The 23,315-nt window shown below is 46.1% G+C and overlaps 3 protein-coding genes across 7 annotated transcripts in view; 2 read left to right on the plus strand and 1 right to left on the minus strand.

The window, feature by feature from the left end:
* The window catches only part of Lpin (phosphatidate phosphatase LPIN), a 126,685-nt gene extending 124,051 nt beyond the window's left edge, over window positions 1–2,634 (minus strand). For 2 of the 3 annotated variants that reach the window (XM_070522334.1, XM_070522330.1), the window contains exon 1: window positions 2,423–2,634. The gene's annotated coding sequence lies outside the window, so the exon portion shown is untranslated. Of the gene's footprint in view, window positions 1–1,177; window positions 1,296–2,422 lie in introns of those variants that run through there. The other variant, XM_070522333.1, reaches the window with a different exon arrangement.
* Window positions 2,635–2,998: 364 nt separating this feature from the next.
* Pabp2 (poly(A) binding protein nuclear 1) lies at window positions 2,999–6,350 on the plus strand. The gene has a single exon (XM_070522335.1). It carries the CDS (start codon window positions 3,270–3,272, stop codon window positions 3,939–3,941), a length of 672 nt encoding a protein of 223 aa, XP_070378436.1. The 5' UTR covers window positions 2,999–3,269; the 3' UTR covers window positions 3,942–6,350.
* A 3,788-nt stretch (window positions 6,351–10,138) lies between these two features.
* phtf (putative homeodomain transcription factor) overlaps window positions 10,139–23,315 on the plus strand; it is a 56,945-nt gene continuing 43,768 nt past the window's right edge. Inside the window, exons 1-5 of one of the 3 annotated variants that reach the window (XM_070522336.1) lie at window positions 10,139–10,567; window positions 11,677–11,744; window positions 15,804–15,860; window positions 15,984–16,053; window positions 17,268–17,364. In XM_070522336.1, the coding sequence (XP_070378437.1) occupies window positions 11,706–11,744; window positions 15,804–15,860; window positions 15,984–16,053; window positions 17,268–17,364 (263 nt within the window). In that variant the 5' untranslated portion in view covers window positions 10,139–10,567; window positions 11,677–11,705. Of the gene's footprint in view, window positions 10,568–10,629; window positions 10,701–11,676; window positions 11,745–15,803; window positions 15,861–15,983; window positions 16,054–17,267; window positions 17,365–20,861; window positions 20,959–23,315 lie in introns of those variants that run through there. The other 2 variants (XM_070522337.1, XM_070522338.1) reach the window with 2 other exon arrangements.

Here is a 23,315-nt window from a genome sequence, read left to right on the forward strand (position 1 = left end):
GTCAAAGAAGTTACAAATTTACCGCTGACAGTGCCTGACGCCGATATCCTCACGGGAGTCGTGAGCTTAAGCGAAAATTTTCCATAGAGCCTTCCGCTATCCACCGTGTCCAAGGCCAGACGCAATCGAGGGTCGTCTGCCCCGCTAGCGAACAGCATAGAGAAATCTCGCGCACGCCCTCTAGCTGAGCCGTCTGTTATCTAACCCGTTATCTAGGTTCACAATACCGAACAAGAAGGCAAGACAACTCAGTAACAATAAAGCAAAATGCAAACAATCACTGAGGTTTTTCCACCGACACGAAACCGTGAATCACGAGTACCGCTATCGCAGAAAAAAAAAAAAAGAAAGCTGAAAAATATACGGCGCGCTTCGGAAGAAAAAAAAAAAATCAGCGAGCATGTCACACACCCTTCGCTGCCCCTGTTTCTAGTAAGTTTCGTTCACCCTAGCAAAGACAACAACGACAACAGAAAACTTAGCAGGATCGTGAGGACGCTGCCGCGGAGGGAGTCGGTCACGAACTTGAACGAAAAAAAAAAGGAAAGAAAGAAACAAAAATTGGATCACGCGCACAAGCCAAGACGGCACGAGGAAAACAGCACAGTAAGCAAATACGCTTCCCTCTGCATCAAACTACAGTGAGCCGAGTTTCTATACAAACTAAAGCAACTAAAACTAAAAAAAAGGAATAAAATAAAAAGTGTTTTACTGCTGATTTAACGAAGTTTACATTGAAGAGATTCAGCAAGGTTGCTTTTTGAGTCCCCATCATTCCAAAAATAAAGGGGGGGAGGGGGAGGAGGGGACAGTTGTCATTGTTCGTGCCAAACAACAGAAGCCATTCTTTCCACCCCCCCCCCCCTTTTGTTTTTTTGACCGCCCGTAGTACATCACGTCTCTCTAGCATTCCGCTCTTCTGATGGCAAGGTACACAGCGACAGTGGTCCATAATTTTTTTTTTCTTCTTTAAAGGTACGAATTGTTACGGGGTACAATGCGGACAAAAAGAAATGCGAGCGTATTGCGACATTTGAGTGATAACAGCGTGAAATTCTCCTTTCGAATGGTTGTTACAGTATGAATGCATGCACTGCATACATGGACTATTAACTGTACAGTTAATAGTTATAGGCAAAGTTACAGCGAGCTAGAATAACAATAGTCAACTACTTACATTTGTGTGCCCGAGTTCCCTTCACGTACTATGCATTGTCTATATCCTACAGATTGTACTAGTCTCCTGCGATTCCTATCGCTGTTTTGTGCATTCCACAACATCGACTTGGCGAAGGCAGGCGGCGCAATCTCCTGACGTGTATCACGGTTTAGTAAGCACGCTTACGCGCTGAAATAAATTGATTCCAACTGACGCGGTTACCTCACAACGGCGCACAGAGCACGCGCAATCGAATCCTTTCGATGGGGTTGCCTAATGGCTAGTTTGCTTAACCAAGATGGCTCGCCATCGGCTATTTCCACGGTTATCTCCTTGGTGCGTAACGAGCGTAGGTAGGAGGAAAGGAAAGATGCAACGACTTTCACCGATGGGAAGATTGCCAAACGATCAGGCAAGCGCTGCGCATAACTGACTGCGAATTTCAGAGTTACAGCTAGATCTCCCTTCAAGGTTGCTAGCTCACGGCATTTTTTCAGTAGACCTTACGATAGTTAACGTGCGCTGTGTGATAAAGCGAGTAAGACTCTTAACGACAACTCTTCAATTAGTGTGGCACAGTTGACGCAGGAAATCAAAAGTGTTTTCGACCGCCCCGAGGAGGAGTGAGCGCTTTTCGAAGAGGGGAAAAAGAAAGAAAAGGAAAAGAAAATTACAACGACCCGCACCTGTTCAATCCTGTCGTAGAAATCTGCAGTTTGCAAATAGGCGAACCAGGAGGAAGCGCTGAATGGTACAAGTAGCTGCTTTGGTGCGCATGTGTCAAGACGTCAACAAATGTAAAGTATATTGTAAAAACGAGAACGAAAAAAGCAGGCAGAAGGGCAAAGCGCCAATTCATTTTCAGTTTCCCCCCACCTCATAATGTGGCGGAACTTTCAATCACAGCTTTCAGGGGGTGAAAAATTGTTGCTTGTGTTTACATCATCACACGAAACGACGCAACGTTGGTTCAACAGCCGACTTGGCTTCGCGTTTCGACAACCCAACGATGAGAAACGAAACAACACTACATTGATGGATCCTCGTACCACGCGGTGCAGATTGGACCGTCTAGCGCAACTAAATGCTTAAAGACGTAGCACACACTAGTGTGCACCGCCTGATGTCACAGGCGACAGAAACAGGATACACTAAAGGACATCCTGAGACGAAACCTAACGTGACATTTACATCAGAGCACGCACTCCTACGAGTCGTGTCAGCTGTTGTATCTACGCAAGAAGAAAGCGCACAGCTCCTCACCCTTCGTTCAGCGTCGAGTTGTTACGAGCCGATGCTCCATGAAGCCTCCTTCGAACGTAACGCCGACGAGCGGTTCCAGGAACGAGGGACGCGTCGTATCGAAGTCATACGCGAAACAATGCAGCAGTGCACGGCGTCCACATCCGAAATCCTGATCACACCGGTGGAGCGAAGGAATAGTGCACGCTTTGGAGACCGGCAAACAGAATGTAAAACCGTAACCGCTTGCTGTTTGTGGCGCTGCAATCGGCTAATATGGTAGGCAGCGCCAACAGCATTTTCCTGGCCAAAAGAAGTTGAAAATTTTTTTTAATTAATCATTGTCTGAAGAAATAAATTATATAGCTATCAGGTGCTAGAGTATTTTCGCGTGATTTTATAACGATACTAGTTACTGCGCTTCCCTGGAAAATTCCGTGAAAACGAGCAAATGTCAAATGCAGAATTCTCAAAAAAAAAAGAAAGAGTAACCTAACAGACGCGCGAAACTCTCGCATATAATTGGTGGGCTATCTATTTGTTTCTCGTTATCTCGCTTAGATTGTTTGATAAGGAGGAAGAAAAAGTTCAGACGCTTGGCCAGCCGCATCGTCATCAGTATCAAGTTTTCCGCCATCAACAAGACAAAGGTTGCTTACGCGGTGTGTGTTGTATTTGGAGTGTTTTCGTGGACGCGTCTAGGAAAAAAAAATCGCGTTTCATGTGAGCCCCGCCGGTAGTGAACGCGTCCCGCCTGTGCGACACCAGCGAACGAAGAAGCATCCGCCTGCATATCCGCAGTCGCGCGAACCGGCGGCGTTCTTTTTTTTTTGAGCCGGAAGAAAAACCCAGCGACATTCGCGCAAGCATGGCGGACAATCCCGTCGAGAACGGCGACGCCGAGGCGCAAGAGAACGGCGATCACCAGCACGATTCCACCGGCGGCGAGCTGCTCGACGAAAGTTTGGGCGACGAGCACAGCCTGGACGACCCCGAGCTCGAGGCGATCAAGGCCCGCGTGCGCGAAATGGAGGAAGAGGCCGAGAAACTGAAGCAAATGCAAAGCGAGGTCGAGAAACAGATGAGCATCAGCCCGCCCGGCGGCTCGCTAGGCCTAACGCTCGAAGAGAAGATCGAGGTTGACGCGCGCTCCATCTACGTCGGCAACGTCGACTACGGCGCGACGGCCGAGGAACTGGAGCAGCACTTCCACGGCTGCGGCTCCATCAACCGGGTGACCATCCTGTGCGACAAGTTCTCGGGACACCCGAAGGGATTCGCCTACATCGAGTTCACGGACAAGGACTCGATACAGACGGCCATGGCCCTCGACGAATCGCTGTTCCGCGGCCGCCAGATCAAGGTGATGACCAAGCGCACCAACCGACCGGGAATCAGCTCGACGAACAGGCCGCCGCGCGGTCGTTTCCGGAGGCCCGGACGCGGCATGTACTACGGAGGCGGCGGCGGCGGCGGTGGTTACCGCTTCCCCCGGCGCGCCTACCGACCGCGCAGGGCGTCGTGGTTCTATCCGTACTAGGAAAGAAAAAAAAAAGCGCCGCGCTTTTTGCATGTTCCGATCCCGTTTCTTTCTATTTTTGCTTTCTTTCCCCTTGCCCTTTCCCCTTCGCCTTCATTCTCTCCGTTGGTCAACCCCCCACCCCCTCTTTCTGCCAAACGTACAGCCCCAAACACACTTGTCTCCCCAGCGCTCGAAATCTAGCACACCTGTGTGCAGTTGCGAAATGTGCAGGCGGGGGCTCGATCGAGGTTTGCATTCTGCTTGCAAAGTAGTGAAGCGCCGCCGTCACGATTGGCGCATAAAGTACCTTGCGTCTCACCGGCCTCGCTTAGTGGAGATCTTTGGGATTACCAGGTGGCTGGCAGTACCGCCGCTACCGTTCCTTGCGTGCGCAAGCCACGTTTGTTCCCTGATCTGAAACACACTTGACTATGTGCAACAGCAGGCGCACCTGAATGTCTTGTTGCCAGCACTGTTGCAGCACCACTTGTCTGAATTCGTGACGGTAGGCGTTCAGGAAGAACCAGTTAAAGGAGTTGTCATGGCAGGAAAGTTCCGAGTTGCCCAACGTGGAATGCTCAGAGTAACCCCCGTATTCAGAAAGGCAACTTAAGTTGAAGCCCGTGCTTGACTTGATCCAAGTGACGCCTATCGTGAACGCGCCAAAAGAAACGCCGAGAGCGTCTTTGGGCACGTTAATGCCAGGCGTCATCTAAATCAAGTCAAGCATGGGCTTCGACTAAAGTTGCATTTCTGAATACGGGGGTGAGTCATTTTGGTTAGACGGCACTTAAACCTTTTCCGCTTGGTACCAGTTTCATCAAAGGGATGTCACGAGGCAGCAATAATTAGTGAAATGTGGGGGCACGTTGTTGGCGTTTGCACGAGCCAAGTGTGTGTGGAGCCGTACGGGATGTCCCATGTGCTGGTCGTACCAGTGTCCCATAAAGACCGATACTGATAGGAGGAGCTGGTCAGATGCACCATTTCGTATGTGCATTCATCTGCTGTGCTCACGCATGCTTCTTCAGCGCGGGCACAGTTCCTTCAGCTTGAGGGAGCAGCTTACAGGGATTGTTAGGCATGCGCACATGCAACAGAATCGTTCCTTCAAGACAGCTGTTGTGAAGATGTTTCCCAGCTAAGCAGCCACTAACTAGGGTATGGTTGCCTTCCTTCGGGTGTATGCAGGATCATTGCATCACTGTGTAGTGACCATGTGAAACTTTTTTCATTTCTTTCTTCTTCTTTTAATGCATTTCTTCGTCGCTGGGAGAGGAGTGTCAATCATGGTGCACGGACACGTCTGAACATTGTTTTCGAAGTCTGCAGGGGGGTAGTGCTCCCAGGTAGTTCGGCCATGGTACAACACCCATCTCGTCCGTTTCCTTTTCGGAGAGGTGTAACTGCTGCATGAGTTCATAGTCACTGGCCAGACTTGGTTGAGAGTTGTAACTCGCTCTGGGTGGGGTATGTGACTCATTGTTCGTTGCGGCGTGCTGTGCGTTGTTTTGTTGTTGTTGTTTTTGTTCTCTCTCCCTCTTTTTTTTGCCTTTTTGCTTTGGGTGTCATCTTTGCACACATCTTTCTTTCCTCTGACTACTACTACTTCTTGCTCTGCGTTTGGTTTGTGTTATTAACATGCAAACGTCCCTGGCTCGGCGCACTCGGAACTGAGGACAGAAGCTGAAAGAGAAACTTTTTTTTTTGTTGTGTTCACATTGCTTGTAAAGTCATTCCCACAACACTGCAAAAAAAAAAGCAAAGCATCATCACAACATATTGTGGGGACGGTGGGGAAAGAACGAGTAGGTAGCAAGAGACTGTTGCCAGCGCATGAAGCGAACCTACGGCTGTGGCTAGTGCCTGTTCTCCGCAGGCTTTGTGAATTAAGATGGAGTAGTGAAAAAGTCTAAAAATTAGAAGTGGCCTGCCTAGTCACGTGGTCAAATGGAAACGTTACATGCGATGGCAACGGCAAACATTTCTCATCAACATTTGCAGGTGGAGAGCAGTGCAGAGTCTGTCGCTCGTTTTATTCTTGGTTGATGTTGAGTTAAATTGGCCTTGGCATCTATTCCTGCTGTCATTTTCTATGTGTGTTTTTCTGTTCTCCTGGGATAGATCAAGGTGCTCTTCTTTTTTCTTAATTTTTGCTTTTTTTTTATATGCGTCTGCTACAGTGAGGCGCGCATCTATTTCATCTGTTCTTTCATTGTTAGTGCGGCGTCGGACTGTGAAAACATGTTGAATTGCTGAAACGGCAGTACGAAGGAAATTATTCACCGACAGACAATGCAAAGGAAAAAAAAAATCTACCTTGAATATCGACAGAAAATTGCCCAAAAGAAAATGAAGGGGCTTTCGACCCACAATACAAAAATTTCATCTTTCAAGAATAAAACAAAAAATTATCTATACATCGTACTGACCTGTGCTGTGCTGTCTCACACCAAGTTGCGTGGTCACTGCTGCTTCGGGTGCATGTTAAAGAGTAGAAATGGTCAAGCAATCCGGAGTCCTTTACCGCAACAACCTGCATAACCTGCTGTACAGTTTCCACAGGTCGGCAGAATAAGTGGCCACTCATTTACCAGTATTTTCACAGGTGATGCACCGACTCTCACTCAAGTGCACTTGGACTCATCGGTACCTGCTCACGTTCTTGCCTGCCCTCGCTTGTACTCGCCAGTAGACAATCGCATTCCTACTTGCTTCATTCGTGTTTACTGGCACTCCCTTGTACACGCACTCATGTCTACTCACACGTGCTGGCAGTCCCTTATGTTCGGGCTCACGTCCACTCAAACTCGCCATCACCAACATTCGTGTTCCTGCTCATGTTAGGCGACGTTCTCTCTCCTTGATGCATCCACTCACACCCTTTGTCATTCACCAATGCTCTATCCCTTGCCTCTGAAATGAGTGCCAAGTGAGTACGAGTCGGTGTACTCATGAGTGTGCCGACCTGTTGCACTTTCATGATGTCAAACCCCACAACTTTGTGTTGCAACTGCAGTCACCTAAACAACTATAGGCAGGTCTCGCGCAAACGGTCTGCGGCATCAGTCTGTGGACGTGGCCTGACTGTGGATAGGCAAACGCGTGTATGTGCCGTAGCTCTTTTGACTATGCTAATGTAGCTTCCCAGAACTTGCTGCATCATATTGTGAACAGATTCCGGATGTAGTGTCGCTAGACCATGGGTGGTTGAACAGGTCAGACCGATCAGGCCCACCTTGGTTGGCCCGTTCCTTTTTTCTAGGGGGTATGCGACCGAATTGAATACAAATCGAGTAGGGCAAAAAACAAATACTGAATATTTTCCTAATGGTTCACAAATAATGTGTCGCCTTCACACCAATAATACTACTAAGCAATTTTAATGTCCTGGTAGAAAGTTGGTCATTATAATGGCACGTTATAATGGTTGCTTAATAAAAAGCACAAAGGGAACATTAGGAAGAACTAAGCAGATTGTTTGTAGACTCTGGGCTCTTGGGAGAATACATGGTCATTTATGATCACATGAAGTTCATAGAGGTAATCTCGTGAACCAATCAATATTTGTGCATGCCGTCGCAACCAGACACGCATGTCGGCGGTGACGGCACAGTGAAAATAAGAGCACTTGTCTAGTTTGAATTTTCACAGTAGATGGTGCCCTTAATGTATAAAGTATGTTGCAATGAAACATGTTCTGATTTAATTCGATGAGAGGACACAGGTGCTACATCTATAGATACAGTAAAACCTTGATAATGCATCATTGGTGGGGGACATGGATCTAGTACACACCAAGCGATGTACTAGTTTTACTACTGCGAAACGATGTACTGACGACATTGGCAGATGAGCAGCTATAGACTTACTGACCAGAAAAGAACCACGTCTTGATTCTCGCTCAAACTGACACAGAGACAAGCATTGTTTGCGAGCAGGCAGCAAGAAGTCTGGTTTTCACTTGCCGCCGTGGAAATGACATCTTCAAACTTGGCAAGGCCGTGAGCCAGTTTCTCCATCAGGCCCCCTTTCTGTACGCAAGCCCTCGTGATGGTCAATGCACATGCCGCGTTGGATACAGAAGGGCCGGCGTCCATTTCCACATTGTTGGCATGAACAACCTAGAAGTGCCAGAAGCTGCCGGATCGGGAAGCATATTATGGCCACCATGTTTTGACATCGCTATCGGTGGCAATTACACTCTGTGAAATGTCCACGCACTGAAATTTCCCTATTTATAGCCTGTGCACATGACATTTTGCAGATTTCGCGCCAAAAAAGTAAATACTATGCACGAACCGTTTGGCATGCTCTAAGTGACCTTGGCTTATGCAGTCAGCCAATACAAGTTCAATAGCAGCTGCAGGGTAGGAGATTCATCTCTGGCTATATTTAAACCGGAATTACTTAATAAGTAGGTACATGGTAACGAGGTTTGACTGCAGAACCTAACAGTGCGTAATGCATAATACTGTGTATAAACAACATATTATTGCTAGTGATCATGTTCGTTTCAATCGAGAAAGCCCTGCTGTTCCATCAATGAAATGTGTTCTAGTATGTTATCAGCACTGTGCGTGAGATGAAAGATATTGCATTTTTGCTTGAATTTAATGTTTAATTGTGTACAGTCAACGGTGCAAAATATTAGACAAATTATGAATAGTGATGATTTGAGGAGCTAATTGAATGACTATTTGGTTCAAGGATTGAATCAAATGGGACAATATTTGATTTGTTATTCAAACGTTTCAAATGCTCGCTCACCCATACCTTTTTTTTTCCAGGCAAATGCAGCTCTAGAAAATTTGTGCAGTCAAAAGGCTGCGAATTTTTTTTGTGGGGGATTTATTTAGATGCATACTGTGGTCTACAGGAAGACCAAGCAGGTGGGCAACGGTGTGAAAGAAAAGAAAGCAACACATAAAATTTGCATAGAATAGAAGCCTTCATACATTAAATTTATCACTGTTGGTACACCTAATATATCGAAAGTGACTGGATATGATGTGAGAAAAATGGAATGGATTGGGTGAAGGACTATGCAATGATATGCAATTGCAAGAGTGACTGCAGTGTGCATTTGAAACCCACTTTCAGGTTGACTTTAAAGTGAAGACAATCGGGTAACACATTCCATTCTGCGAGTGTATGAGGGTAGAAGGAATTTTCATATTCGTTGGAGCTTGTGAAGCAAGGGAGCACGTTCTGTGCATGTGTTTATACGCAGGTAGAGAACTGTTCCGTGTAGCTGCATGTGTCGATGTTTAATAGCCAGTTTAGAGGGCATACAAAACACTTTAATATTTTAATTTCTCATCTTGTCTCTAATGTAGGAATGTTGTATTCACGCACAATACTAGTCAGTGAATGCATTGACCTTTATTAAAGCTATATTATACTTATGCCTAGGCAGATAGCCACTCACCCTTTCTACAGTGGGCCATCGTGTCGTTAAAAAGCCAAAGCCAGTTTCTTGGAACCATGTTCAACACTTGCATTTGAAAAGCTGTGCAGGTCCTCATGTGTAGATTGCACAAAGTCTCAACTGCTTTAGTAGTGGCAACAATAGTAGGGCTTTAGGACTTATGTAAGCTTCCCTTGTAATAAGGCACCACCTGTTGCATGACCTGTTGCAAATCACTTGCATAGGAGCAGTCGTTAAATGTGTCTACTTTCTTGTCAATTTTACAATAGCCCGGAAAAAAAAACGGATCTGAAAGAAATTGCAAACAAAGTGGCCTGTAAGTGCTAATATTGTCTGGAAGTTCAGACTGCCTTGCGCAAGTTGGAGCAACTACATGCTCGCAGTGCAAGGCGGCATGCGAACTTTGAAGAATCTGAAATCCGACGCACCGTAAACACGCGAAAGTTACGCGTATAAGCGAATTCCTTGCAGTGCAGCGAATGACCCAAGAAATAGAAAAAAATGCGTTGCAGCGATTGGCGTGCCATCTTTAGGTGCGATGGGTACTGGTTGCGTGAATTTTCTCTTATAACTACTAAGCTGCAAAAAAAAAAAGAGAGAGAAAATGCGTGTGCGTGGGTAAAGGCGACAACATACACCCTTTACTCTTTAGATTCCATCAAGCCACAGTCTTCCATAAAATATTGCGCACCGCGGAAGCGATTGTAGCGTCGCGTCACAGCGCAGCGGAGTTCATCGCCATAAATTTTAGCAAGGATGGCGGAGTGGCTGTAGTATCTCGAGCACGCCTGAAGGTGTGCGTGAGAGAGAGAAGACAAAACCTACGCGCCGAAGGCGAGAGAGCGGGGCCTCGCCGGCTGCTGCAGGCTGGCAAGGCCTGGCGGCCCCGTTGGCCTGGCAACCAGTTTTCGCCCTTGCCCCCGTCTCCTCGATTTCTACGGCGTGTCTTGCGCGCTGTTTTGCGTCTGTTTTGATTCATGCACGACGGCGCAGCGCCGCGGTCTAGTGCGGCAGGATCGGCAAGAGCACGACGGCAGCATCGCCAGTCTGCATCGGGTCTGCATCGCCAGTCAGCTGGGAGACCTGTCGCCGTGGAGCCGTCGCGTTTGTGGTAGTACGACGCCACCTGCCTAAATTGCTCAGTCGCGAGACGATCGGCGGTTCGCTGCCTCGTCGTACATCTGTGATCGTCGGGGCTGCGGTTTCGGCCGAGGTGAGCTCCTAACCTGCTCCCAGCGTCGTGATCAATCGCGGTGCGCCGATCCGATGATGTGATCGTGGTTGTGAAAGGAAGCGCCTTCAATGCCGATTCATTTACTCGCATGGATTGCTTCGAGGAGTGTGCCGTAAGAAACTGCGCCTTTTTTTTTTTTTTCTCTCAAACGCATTGACGCGAGATTCGACGCGTCACCAAGCGATCGAGGCTGTTTCCTTTAATTGAAAAGTGATGATCGTGTCGCATATCTTTTTCTGACGGGCTGAATCGGTAAACAGCGCTGCTCTGGCTGGGATGCATGTAGTGGCGGGGTGCTTTTGGTTCTGCACGTGTGAGCTGGCGTACTCTTCAATCGGTTACGTTTCTAGCTAGCAGACGCACGTACGGACGAACGAACGTCCAACCGCTTCAGCAGCGGCAGAAGTCGCGGCCGCTTTTCGCTGATTGATCGCTCCCCGTACACGGATATTGACGAGCAGCTGGGATTGTGTTTGGAATTGACGAGTTTGTTCTGGGAGCGACGCCGTTTTTCTTCGCTGGCCGCGCGGTCTTAACACATATATCTAGTAATTACGCAGCCCGCCTCCTCACGCGTCCATCATGTATCTAGGTAACGGAATTCTCCCACGCGATTCTATTGATTCGCGCTCTGCGGGCAGGTTTCTCCGTTTCGCAAAAACCCTTTCGGTGGCCGGGGCCGAATCCCAGCTGTTGCGGCGCGAGTGCTCAGGTGTCGCTTGACCGTTCGACCCCGTATATGTAGTTTCAATTTCGTCGATCACCGGGTCGTTTCGGTTGGGTCGCGCGCGCCGGAGGCGTTGGGCTTCACCGTTGCGTACGAGAAAAAGCCGTCTGTGACGCTGCTGTATAAGTCCACACGCCAAGAAGCCAGACGCGCACAAGCGAGCATTGCGCAACGCTTGGAGCTGCTGCGCTTCAAAGGAGCGTGATTGTTCCTGCAACGCCTAGGAGTGTACACGCGCATGGGCGCATTGCGAAAGTTCTTTTTTTAAGAGAGCGATGCCGGGGGGACCCGCACGTGGCAAGGTGCCCGCTGTGTAATGAGGGCCGATAACCAAGATGTTGCCTCACTTCATTGCTCGCAGGTGTTCAATTCCGAGAGCCGGATAATGATATGGGGCTCGATGACACGCTGGTATGGTATCAGAAAAAGGTAAGCATTGGAACTGAGCGATATATCGTGTGTTAGGAACCATGTACGAAGATGTTAGACTGGGTCAACCTAACCCAACTGGTTCAAACCACCTGAGACCAGGAAAAAAATAAATAAGAGAAATCGCATGTGCGCGACCTGAGAATTCGATTACCATCTGAAACTAGCAGAAAAAACACCTGTATTAAATGAGAATTTGGCATGTCACCATTTCATTCAGCTGGTCAGTTATCTTCGACTGGGTCGATGCCCAACTCAATCACAGTTGAAATCACCTGAAACCAGCAAGGAATGAACATCTGTACAAGCCTTCAATTTGGCAATATGCGTTTCATCTAACTGCTTGCCTGTAGGTTCGACTGCATGGTCCATGGCTAACCTGGCCTGAACTAACTGCTTCAAACCACATGAACCCACCAGAAAAGAAAGAACTGTACGAACTGGGAATTTGACAATATTGTCCATACCCAATGAGAGCGATTTTGTGTGTGACGAGCGACGGCTTTAAGCAATGAAACGGGCCGTCGCGTGAACAGATCACTTGTTCTTGTCGCTGGATTGCTCGGTTCTGGAAATCTACAATTCGTCGCACCTCACCCGAAAGTGCTATATGAGCAACTAGTGAATGGCATGGAGCCGGAACTGGATGTACATCAGTCAATACTACTGATCGTCACATGGAACGAGCGAACGGCCAAACTTTGCAAGATCTTCAGAAATATCTTGTGCTGCGCTTTACAGCAAAACACATCCACCTCAAATAACAAAGCATTTGTCGCGCCAGTTTCGGCGTATATTTGCTGCCATCATACTGACAACACCGGGGAGACGTCGCTCAAAGTCGTTGCTCCCATGGGGTTCGACTTAACAAGCGAATGCGACAGCTGCCTCTATCGCGTCACTTGTCGCTGTTGCACTCAACATCGCTTGCATGGGGTTTATACTTAAGTCTTTAATCCAGCTGATCAGTTGTATGTTAACTAGTCCAACCTAACTTGTTCTAAACTTAACCACTTCAAACCACCTGAAACCAGCAAAAAATGAAACACCTGTGCGACCTGGAATTTGACAATAAACCAGTTCATCTGATCAGTCTATTTTTTTACCCGGGATCCCATTGTGCATTCACGAAGCTTAGTCTAGTTTAGTTTAGTGATCATTGTTTATAGTTAGGTACTATGTGAGCAGCATGGAGTGCTTTTTTTTTTGCAGAGAAATAAAAAGTCATTTCTTCGTGCAAGTTTTAAATTTAAACAAAGGACTCAAAATTCATGAAATATTTCCTTTATTTCAATAGTAACGAGCACATTTGTTAACCCTGGACGGGTGTTGCCTAGTAATAGTAGTATAAGACTTTTATTCAGCCCAAAATTACAGGCCGAACACTTTGACTACCTGGGCGGCCAGTTCCCAATGCTGTTCTTTCCCTTCAGCTCCAAGCCAGTGTTGCCTACCAGAATCTTTTCTTTTTCTTGCCGAGTTTTGGTATTGTGTGAAGTTCCTTGCTAAATGTCTTCAGCCAACACTGAATGACGGGCAGCAACCGTCATTTGATGGTTTAGAGTAAGAACACTGAACGAAAAAAAAGATTTAGCATGCAACTCGCTCTTTATTGAAAGCACGGTCCGAGGAGACGGACCGGTGTGACATCTCCAGCTGCAGTGATGCTGCACATGTGACGTAAAGGAAACGAAATGTACACCTATGGTTCACATATGATCCCAATATGACGGAAGCTGTTTGTACAAACTCGAAACGGAGCCATAGGTGGCTTGGGGTGAAGCCCACTCCTAGTTTTCTTCCTGGTGTCTCCCTCCTATTGCTGAAAAGGTTTCTGCAAAATATTTTTCTTTCTTTTCAATAATTATGCTTAGCCTCGAAGTGTCTTGCACATTTAAATAGAAACTAAACTTTTTTAGGGGGTATTAATGTCTCCTCCTCAATTGGGTGAAAATGGAATGTAATTCTGCTCTGCTTCAATTTTTCTTTGTTTCATTTTGCACAAGAAATATGTGTGCATCAGCAAAACGATACCCTGAAATTCTGCACGCTTGTCTTGTTCAAAGCATAACACTGCAGAATTTGAACTCCACGATTTTGCCTGCTAACCTAGCCTGTGCAGGATCACAGCACTAACTAAGAAGGTATTGTGTAAGAGTCCACCTAGTGGACATGTCTGTTTTGCCTGCTGCTGAAATGCTGATTGGCTGCGGCATCTGGCAGCTGCGGACGCACATCACAGCCCGGCCAATCAGAACCTCAATGGCAGATGATATGGACATGTCCACTAGGTGGACTCTCACAGAATACCTCCCCTGTTCTCCACAAATTAGGGTCAGTTTCATTTACCAGTCACTGGCAACTGTTAATCACTTTAATGGCACTTATCATAGTGAACGTAAGCATTATATGCTATTTCATTGTCATTTCAAAGTGCATGTTACACAGGAGTCATTGACATCACAATGGCACATTTGTCCATTGGAATGGTATCCTCATTTCTTCAGCATTACTTTCTTATGTGGTAGTCAGACTACAGGGGAGGCATTCTGTAAGAGTCCACTAGGTGGGCTTTTGCAGAATACTTCCCTTGCTGTTTGATATGGCAGTGTAACAGCCGGTGGCCTAAGCACAGTGGACTCTCTTCAAATGGAACTTCAAGGGACCAGGAAAATTGGTTCCATTTATCAGGAGTTTCTTTTACTGAGAGACAAAGCTGAATACAATTGTATGAATACCAAACCAACCAACCATGAGGATGGTGTTCTGTTTAAAGGGCCCCTCACCAGGCCCCATAGCAAATTTCAGTTATATGCTGGAAGTTGTTACGTGTCCTCTAGGGAGTGTTCTGCTGCAAAAACTTTTCAAATTGGCGCATTAATAGCTGAGATAGAAATATTTCAGTGCTGCGAAGACATGATTTCAGAAAACGAGCTCCACTGCATAGCGAGACTCTCTCCACTCGCCCCATCTAGCCTTCGCAAGTGAAATTCCTTCCCTGTGTTCTGCCATGCCGGACCTCGAGGATCGTGTGAGACATACGTCACGGGCCCCATCTTCATCTTTCTTTTCTCCTCGTCTTTTGTTTTTTAGTGCCACGCACTTCCGCTGGCAGCGTTGCGCGTGAGCTGTTATCGTTTTGCGCAGTTACACGTTCTTGCGCGCTGTGCACAAGGACGCATGACTAGCGGTATAATTCAGTGCTACACAAATACCGAGGCAGAACAAGTGGGTCGCAGAGCATGATCATGCGCTGGAACACGGTAGAAAATGGCATAGTTTTCGTGACTGCATGACCGTGGGAACAAGCAGACAAAGTGGAAGTACATCTCTCTTGCTTCGGTGCGAAGTAAAACAAAAAACACGCAGACATTCCACTTATGTGTTTTATTATTTCTCTACACTTCAATTCGTCAATTCAAGCAACAGATCACACAGATAACAGATGTTGTCTTGAATAATTCTCGAAGTCATCTGTCGCCACGAGCGACGTCGCACTGCAGACACCAGTACTTGAGCGCAAATACACGAGTATGTCACCGTCCGGCTTGGAGCGTAGTTGCCGTGAGGGAAACGGAAAATGTCGTTTGGATTGAAATTTCACGCCTTTCTGCAGTGTGTAGCGATGTAATTCTTTGTAAACACGATCGTTAGCACGCATTGTATGCTCTGCGCTTGTCAGCTTAAAATGGCCAGACCTGGTGAGGGGCCCTTTAAGAAGCAATTCCGTTTAAGCGATTTCCGTTTATTGAGATTCCACTGTATATGGTTGCTTTGATTAGGTTCAAGTAAGTTTCGTTTAAATGTACTCGGCTGTATTTGCGAACACAAAATATGCATTGTGAGTGTCATCAAAATAGCCTAAAGTAAAATGTCAGTGCTGCTACCTAGGTGTCTCATGTTAAATTTACTGCATTAGCTATATTAGTTGGCCTCAAAGACATTGGATTTTTCCGTGCTATTCAAATTCTGCTTGATATCACGCCTGAAATAAGTCTTATATTGTGCAGATTTTGGTGTAGGTTGCTGTCTGATTGTGTGATTGTGGTTCTCTTCCAGATTGGTGCATACGACAAGGATATATGGGGCAGAAATTTAGAGCAGCGTATCCTAAGAGTAAGTGTACTTTACGATCGGTTGTTAAGGGTTCATTCCTATCACAAACTGTGAACCTGCATGCTTTGAGTTCACTCTTTATCATGCTTACATTAATCATTACTGTTTACATTGTCTCAACAGGGTGTCAACGCGATACCCAAAAAGACTGCCAGGATTAAGGCAGAGCTCATCGACATTGACTTAGTTCGAGGTAGGTACTTTTTAAAATTTTCTTTCGATCTAGTTATACAAGCATACTTGCAAATGACTTTGTTGCAAGCAATAAATGTCACTTGCCATGTCACTTGACCTCAGTGTATGTGGGCTCAATATTTCACATTTTTGGCCCCCTTAATTTTAGAATGGCATACAGTCAAACCCAGATATATCGAAGCCATATATAACAAATTATTGTCTACATTGAACAGCTGTAAAATTTGCGTGAAAATTTTTGTGTAACATTTTAACAGCGGAGCTGTTTAAGCTTTTGTTCCACCATGGAACGTTACCAGACAACTCAGTCCAGCTGTGCACCACCTCACGTTGCCTAGCAATCACCTGTGAGAGCACTGAGCCACGTAACCTCCTCGCACCCAACACTCGTAGGGCAGAGTCGTAACGTCACAGGCGAGTTAAAGCTAGAAACTACCGGCAAGGCAACAGACCTCTCGCCTCCTTTACTCTGTAAATACATGCTGCTGCCATGGGAAGGCCCAAGGAAGTCCGGACACTTGAAGAAGAAGCGGCTTACCAGGAAGAGTGCCGTACTGCCAAGCGAGAAGCGATGCATCGCTGCCGAGCTGATTCGAAACACTGTGCCGAAGCTGCAGCTGAGAAGAGGCGACGCCAAGTTGGGGATCCCGAGTTTCAGTCCAAGGAATGAGAGAGTCGGCGCCTGAACGCTAGACGTCACCGAGAAAGCGATCCCAGCCTGCGACTGCTTGAAAACTTCCAGCGTCAAGCCCACTGAGACAACTTAGCAAAACCTGGCATAACCTCGCAAAACCTAGAAACAACTTAGCCAAGCCTACCATAACCTCACAAAACCTAGAAATGACTTAGCCAAGCCTACCAGCAATTTATCAAAACCTAACATAACCTTGCAAAACCTACAAACAACTTGGGCAAGCCCCCTAAAAGCTAGGTGATCACAAGCTCCGCTGTTGACTCCAGCCTTGCACCACTAGTGCAAGCTGCACATTTTAAAAAAAAGATTTAGATACTGAATTACCTATGTATCAAAATTTTTTTGTGATCCCAGGTTCGACTGTATCATATAGGCAGGCACATGGGGCCAGGTAGGAAGAGAGTAAAAATTGGATCCTTATGAAAATTAGGTCATCTGCAGCAAGCGGATTGGCACTGCTCAGAGTAGCCCATCAACAAAACAGGCACCACTTACCAGTGCGATTTCCTTCGTTCTAGGTTCTACATTCAAGAAGTCGAAGCCACAGAACAGCTGGCTCGCATTAGCAACCAATGGAGTCGTCAGAGTTTTATTATTTCCTCTCTACTATAGCTGGTATGTATGTGCTGCTGGAAATTCTGTCATCACTGGCACTCTAATAGAGTTGCTCATGCTTGCACCCACTCCACACCATCATCATCAAATCAAAATCAGATCTTTATTAATCATAATTAATTACAAGTAACAGTATGTACAGGTAGGGCCCCAGAGCTCCTCACAGAGTTATGGGAGGCTTCCATTGATTAAAAGATCATCAGCCTAATTCAAGGAATAATGATGTGACATTTTGGAACTGTCTTTTTTTTGCATTGATGAAAGGTTCAAGTCCCTTGCACCTTACATCCGCCATAGTTGCTTAGTGGCTATGGTGTTGGGCTGCTGAGTAAGAGGTCGTAGTATCGAATCCCGGCCATGGCAGCTGCATTTCGATGGAGGCGAAATGCGAAAACACCCGTGTACTTAGATTTAGGTGCTCGTTAAAAACCCCAGGTGGTCCAAATTTCCAGAGTCCCCCATTATGGCATGCCTCATAATCAGGTCGTGGTTGTGGCGTGTAAAACTCCATAATTGTTCTTTTCAGAACTTTACAAAGAGAAGCACTTGCAAGAGTCAGAGCATGCTAAATTATATCTATTATAATACTTGTTTCTACAAACCAATTTCAAGTTCTCTACCCACCTAACTAGCTAATGTGTCACGACGCTATGATATGTTGACTTGCTGCTTATCTATGATTGCTGTGGCCGCCACACACAAACACAGCCAGTGGAAATGCCCCCATGCACCCTTGTCAATTTGTTTATTAGCAACGTCATCATACTTAGCCTTTTTGCTACGTGATGTCAGCAAAATTCAGCATGGCATGAGGATAACATCTACAATGCCAGGTCCAGCACTATGAGGCCAACCTTAGTGCCACCCCCCCCCCCCCCCAAAAAAAAGTAAATGCTTCCGAACCTCTGTACGTGACAGCTGTCAACTTTTTACAAGCAAGAAACATGTAGTCGAGTTTCTATGACTTTAAAAAAAATAATGCGTGGCTCTGCTACCGCAAACACCAGAGACCAGTGGAGCTGGGGGAAAGTCAGTAAAGGAGTGCCAAACCGTGCACTTAGTCTAACTTTTGCTGAGCTTTCCCCAGCTCCACTGGTGTCTGGTGTTTGCGATAGCAGAGCCATGCATAATTTTTTTATCCACTACGAGAAAGAGGGTCGCCGAAGCAAGCATGCAGGTTTTTATCAGAGAGCAATTACGTCACATCACCTGTGTCCCCGCAGCGCTGCTCCTTCTCCCCCGCTAGACTCCACCCACACTCGCCGTGTAGCTATGCTGCGCAATGCTATTTTTAGACTCTGCGAACGTCACGAGAAACCCAGCACGGTTCTAACAGCTCCATTGTAAAATTGTGTCAGTACTCCTTTCAAAGGCCCCTGACAAGGTTTGGGTATTGCAAGCAGACCGCAGTTCAGTGCGTAAATCACGAGGAAGGCAATCGTGTCTGCAAAGTATGAAACGGCTGCACGGCATGAAAATGGCTGAAATTCTTAACAGAAGCCAGCGCACGCTGTTCTTCTCGAGGGAGCCCTCACTTCCCTGAGAGTCAATGTGACACACACAAATGCTTATGTGTAAGATGCACTGCCCGCACTGTCGCCAGTTATAGCACGTGACCTCGAATCATCCAATGCAGGAGGCATATCGTCACGTGGAGTGACGTATGAAGAACACAGTAGCAATACTGTGAAAGACGAAACTAACTTTTATTGATCGAACCTGTGCCCACGAAAACAGGCTACACTTAAAGAACGGTGACAACGACGAACACAGTCGGTGATCGTCAAAATCTGATCAACGGGTCAAGTGCGTCGGCTTTTATACATCAATCGTCGGATGTTCCAGACTAATTGCTGGAGCCCGCGTGTCTTCCACAAAGTTCTACACTATTTGCGTCGCGCATACATGCAATCAGATTACGCAAGGTTCGGTGACAGACAGCGGATAGAACTCACGAGAGTGGCTTGTTGGGCTAGTTGGTACATGGTTATGCTAGGAGAATGCCAGCAAACTTGAGAGTAGGAAAAATCAAGAGGCAGACATAGACAAAGAGACAGGAAGGTGGCTGGACTAACAACTGAACTGTAGTGTAAGCGCACCATCTGTGTTCCTAACCAAGAAAGAGCTTTTATTTCTTGATAGCTGTCGACGTGTATAGATAAGGTGGTGACCGTGTTTTTGTGTTTGTTTGGGTGTGCCTGCGCATGTTCAGTACGGACTTGGGGGACGCTGTTTTCATGAATAAAGTTCAGTTGTTAGTCCAGCCACCTTCCTGTCTCTTTGTCTATGTCTGCCTCTTGATTTTTCCTACTCTCAAGTTTGCTGGCATTCTCCTAGCATAGCGGATAGAACCATCGATAGCATTCCAGAGACTTCCTATACATGCAGGCGTGTCCTGCGCTGCGTGATAACATTTGTTAAGCGGTGAAACGTAGTCACCCGAGAAAGATAAACTGTACACGTGTCAGTATGCTGCCACTGGGTAGTGTGCTGTACAGCAAAAAGAGGAAGAGCAAGAAAAAAGAAGTAAAGGAAAAGAGGCATGACGTAAGCGTGACGCAATCCCTTGGCTCTGGTATGGGAGAAGGCGGGGAAGGAATATTGCTTGCGGACGGCAGTTGAGAAAAGAGGAGAGAATGTCCAGGTTGGCAGTGAAGCTCGCCGCCTGGCAACATGGCAAAGCTCAAGTTTGATTTTATTGACGTTTACCTTCAAATGCACCATCTGCAAATCGGTAACATAGTTCCTCCAGTCATTAATTATAACTGAGTGTAAGATTCTTAAGGCCTCCAACTTTATATATTTTTCTAGAAACACAGCACAAATGTCGCAGAAAAATATTTGGGCCTGTAGCATGAATATATTTAGGTTACATCAGTCCAGTTGGCATAATTACAAAAATGAATTGTTTGCTGATATTGACCTCTACTGGATGAGCTGCTATGCGATGAAAAGAACTGAAATAGCACTTGTAAGTAGATGCGCATGTCGAAGGCCTTGCATAAGTCGAAGGTCTTCTGATAGAAGGAAGAGCACTAATTAACTGTAGTGATTCAGGACAACACGTTGAACTTCACATCAAAGATGGCAGTGCACCAGCTTTGACTGTCTTTGTTTAGCATAGATTTTCATACCAAAGAGTGGCTTATGATGTTCTTTTTTGGCTAGTAGATGGTTACGTTTGCCTTCAGTACTATGCAGTCATGCTACCGCTGCGGCAATTGCGCCGAACTGTGCCGAGCGGCAAACTCTGCTACATCCTGCTACATTTCAGTAAAATATGATAAATCTGTGCCCAGCCTGTGCCAAAAAGGTTGCTTGCTCTTTCAAAAAACCCAACTATGCCCTCAAGCACCATTTTACCGCACCATCTAAAATGGCATGGCGTAGACCAGCGGCTGCATTAGCTCCGTGGTGGGCCGAGTCAAGCGACTGTACTGATGTTTCTTCCGCAGGTTGCTGTCTATATTAAATACCCTCCACCCCAATGTGTGCAGGTTGCATAGGCAACAGGACAACCTCAATTTCCTGGCAGCAAGCGAACGCACTGGTGATGAGCCAGATCTCGTGCTCCTGTATGACCGATGTAAAATGGTGACTGAAGTTTTGAACGCTGTATGGTGTCTCGCTTGATTTTCCAAACATGACGCGCACATTGGCACAGACATGGCAGCCGTGAACAACTTTTCCACTATTCAATTTATTGCCTATCGCCCACTTGGCGTGGTGCTTTCACGGCGTAAGAACAGTGTACGGCCACTACCAAGATTTTGGTTGACTTGGCACCAAACAACAAATTTTGCCATTGGATACTTATAAAGCGCCACTGGTTCAAGTCTTGCTGTATCGTATACGGCCATGACAAAAATTCGCTGCCAGCTGATGCGGTGGCGGGCAGGTCGTCTCGACAAGTTTGGACCTGTAAACCGCTTCCTTGATTGAATGTCAGATAATGGGTTAGATTGGTAGCAGGAAGCCGAGATTGGGTCTGCAAGTGACATGCCAGCAACTAACGCAAGCGCTTTCGTGAAGTTTGTTTTTATGCTTACTGGATGGAATGGCGAGTGGATGGAAAAGCTTGCATGTAGGAAGGAAGCTCCAAAGTGAATTCGCTGATCACAGTGTAGTCTGACAGCATTACGTGTGCGCAGTCAAAGGTCACGCACGTATATTTGCACTTCGCGATGGTGCACAACGCACATCGAGTTGCGTGACAAGTGAAAGCGTCGGCAATGTAGATGATTGATAGATGGCTGCAATGTAGATGTACATGGTGGTCAGTGAATCACAGCACAGGGACAAATAAGTAAATATTTCATACCACTTGCGGTACCATTTTTCGAAAGAGTGCTCCATCTTAAAGGAAACATTTATAGGAACAAGATCACGATGAAGGTTTTCAAAATGCTTTCTGCACATAGCATGTCCAAGTGCTTCTGCGCTTTTTTCAGCACATCTTAGGACACCACCACTTCATTCCAGGACTGTTATAAAAGGGGGGGGGGGGTCATATTAGTGTTTGAATTTATAGACCAATGAGCACTTACTGCTTTCACTTGCATTGCCCACTGTAAAAGCCCCATATAATATAGCTTGCAATTGTGTCCATGAACCTGCTCCGAAACTCGATGTTACTGCTCTTAAATGCATTTTAGATTGCTCCAAAGGCTGCTCCGAAATGGGTTGGGCCAGTAGCCTCACTGACTATGTTGAAGTATTTATCCTAGCTGTTGACATTAGTTGGAATACAGTCGAACGCCTTTATAACAGAGCTCCGGGGCCCTCCGAAATTATTTGTTACTCAGCTCACTTCATTGTAAAGGTCACGCACTGCACAGCTCACAATAGAGACAGAATTATTCCTTCGTATACAGGTCATTTTCTTGTACAGGCATTCATTCTAGAGGCACTCGACTGTACTCAAAAATAGATTGCATCTCCATAGGAAGGCACCATGTCTTTAAGAGTTTAGAATCAGTAGTTAGGAAGATCGCTACAACCAGCTACAAAAAACTAGCAGCTTTCTTTTTTTATTTCCTTGCCACTTCGTCGGGACAGTGCGCTTGCTGTAGCTTTAGCTGCGGCGAAGTGTACGAGCTGCCCCTCGTGCAACCTTGGGGTTATTTCTTTATCAAGATGCCCAAGAACGTGCAGCGTCAAGCTCGCACAGTGCCACTTACAGCAGCATTATGCTGTGCCGGCACTGATAGCGCTTTCTGTCTGTGTAGATTAGATGCTCCCGAGAACAAAAGTGAGAAGTGGCACATTAACTATGCCTTTCTTTTCTTTTACTTTCGAAGGCTGGAGTGTGCTATCAGTGAGCACAATCACATTAGTTATCACGTTATAATGTTATCACGTTAGGAACGTTAGCACTATCAGTGCTAACGTTCCTTTCTAAATGCATGGGAATGCATAAATCGTTTTGCCCTGCATCCGCTGCATTGATTTTGATTAGATTTCTTGCATTTGAAATAAAAAGTTGAAATCGTCCGACTGTAGGAAGGAAATTTAATTTTTACGAAAATTGTTTGAAATTGTAAAATGGAAGCAAACTAAGGCCTCAGATTCACAACTCTGTATCTAAAGCAGTCGAAATTGATGCACTAGACGCTGCTCTGAAGTATACCACTGATTTGTGAGTAGGAAATTAGTGAAATCCTTGTAAACACTGTAACAATTTCACATGGACTCTAATCTCATATTGCATTTATGAGCGTCAGTTGCTCTAACAGATGCAGTTTACAGAACTGCACTACCTGGTTATGGTGCAATATTTTTAATCATACCAATTTTTAACATTTTTGTAAAAATATCGATGCCTAAATCAGAATTGCTCCTACAGATGGTAGAGTTTAGCTTTCTCTCATAAATGCTAGAAATTTCATTCCACTCAGTTCAGCGGTTGTCATCTCAAAATATTTCTGCGTTTTACGTGTAATTGAATGGGG

The sequence above is a fragment of the Dermacentor albipictus genome, chromosome 7 (genome assembly GCF_038994185.2).
Source record: "Dermacentor albipictus isolate Rhodes 1998 colony chromosome 7, USDA_Dalb.pri_finalv2, whole genome shotgun sequence".
NCBI classification, from domain to species: Eukaryota; Metazoa; Arthropoda; class Arachnida; order Ixodida; family Ixodidae; genus Dermacentor; species Dermacentor albipictus.

What these genes read in the sequence shown, in the direction of transcription:
- Pabp2 (XM_070522335.1), top strand. Translation starts at nt 3,270, where the DNA reads ATGGCGGACAATCCCGTCGAGAACGGCGACGCCGAGGCGCAAGAGAAC.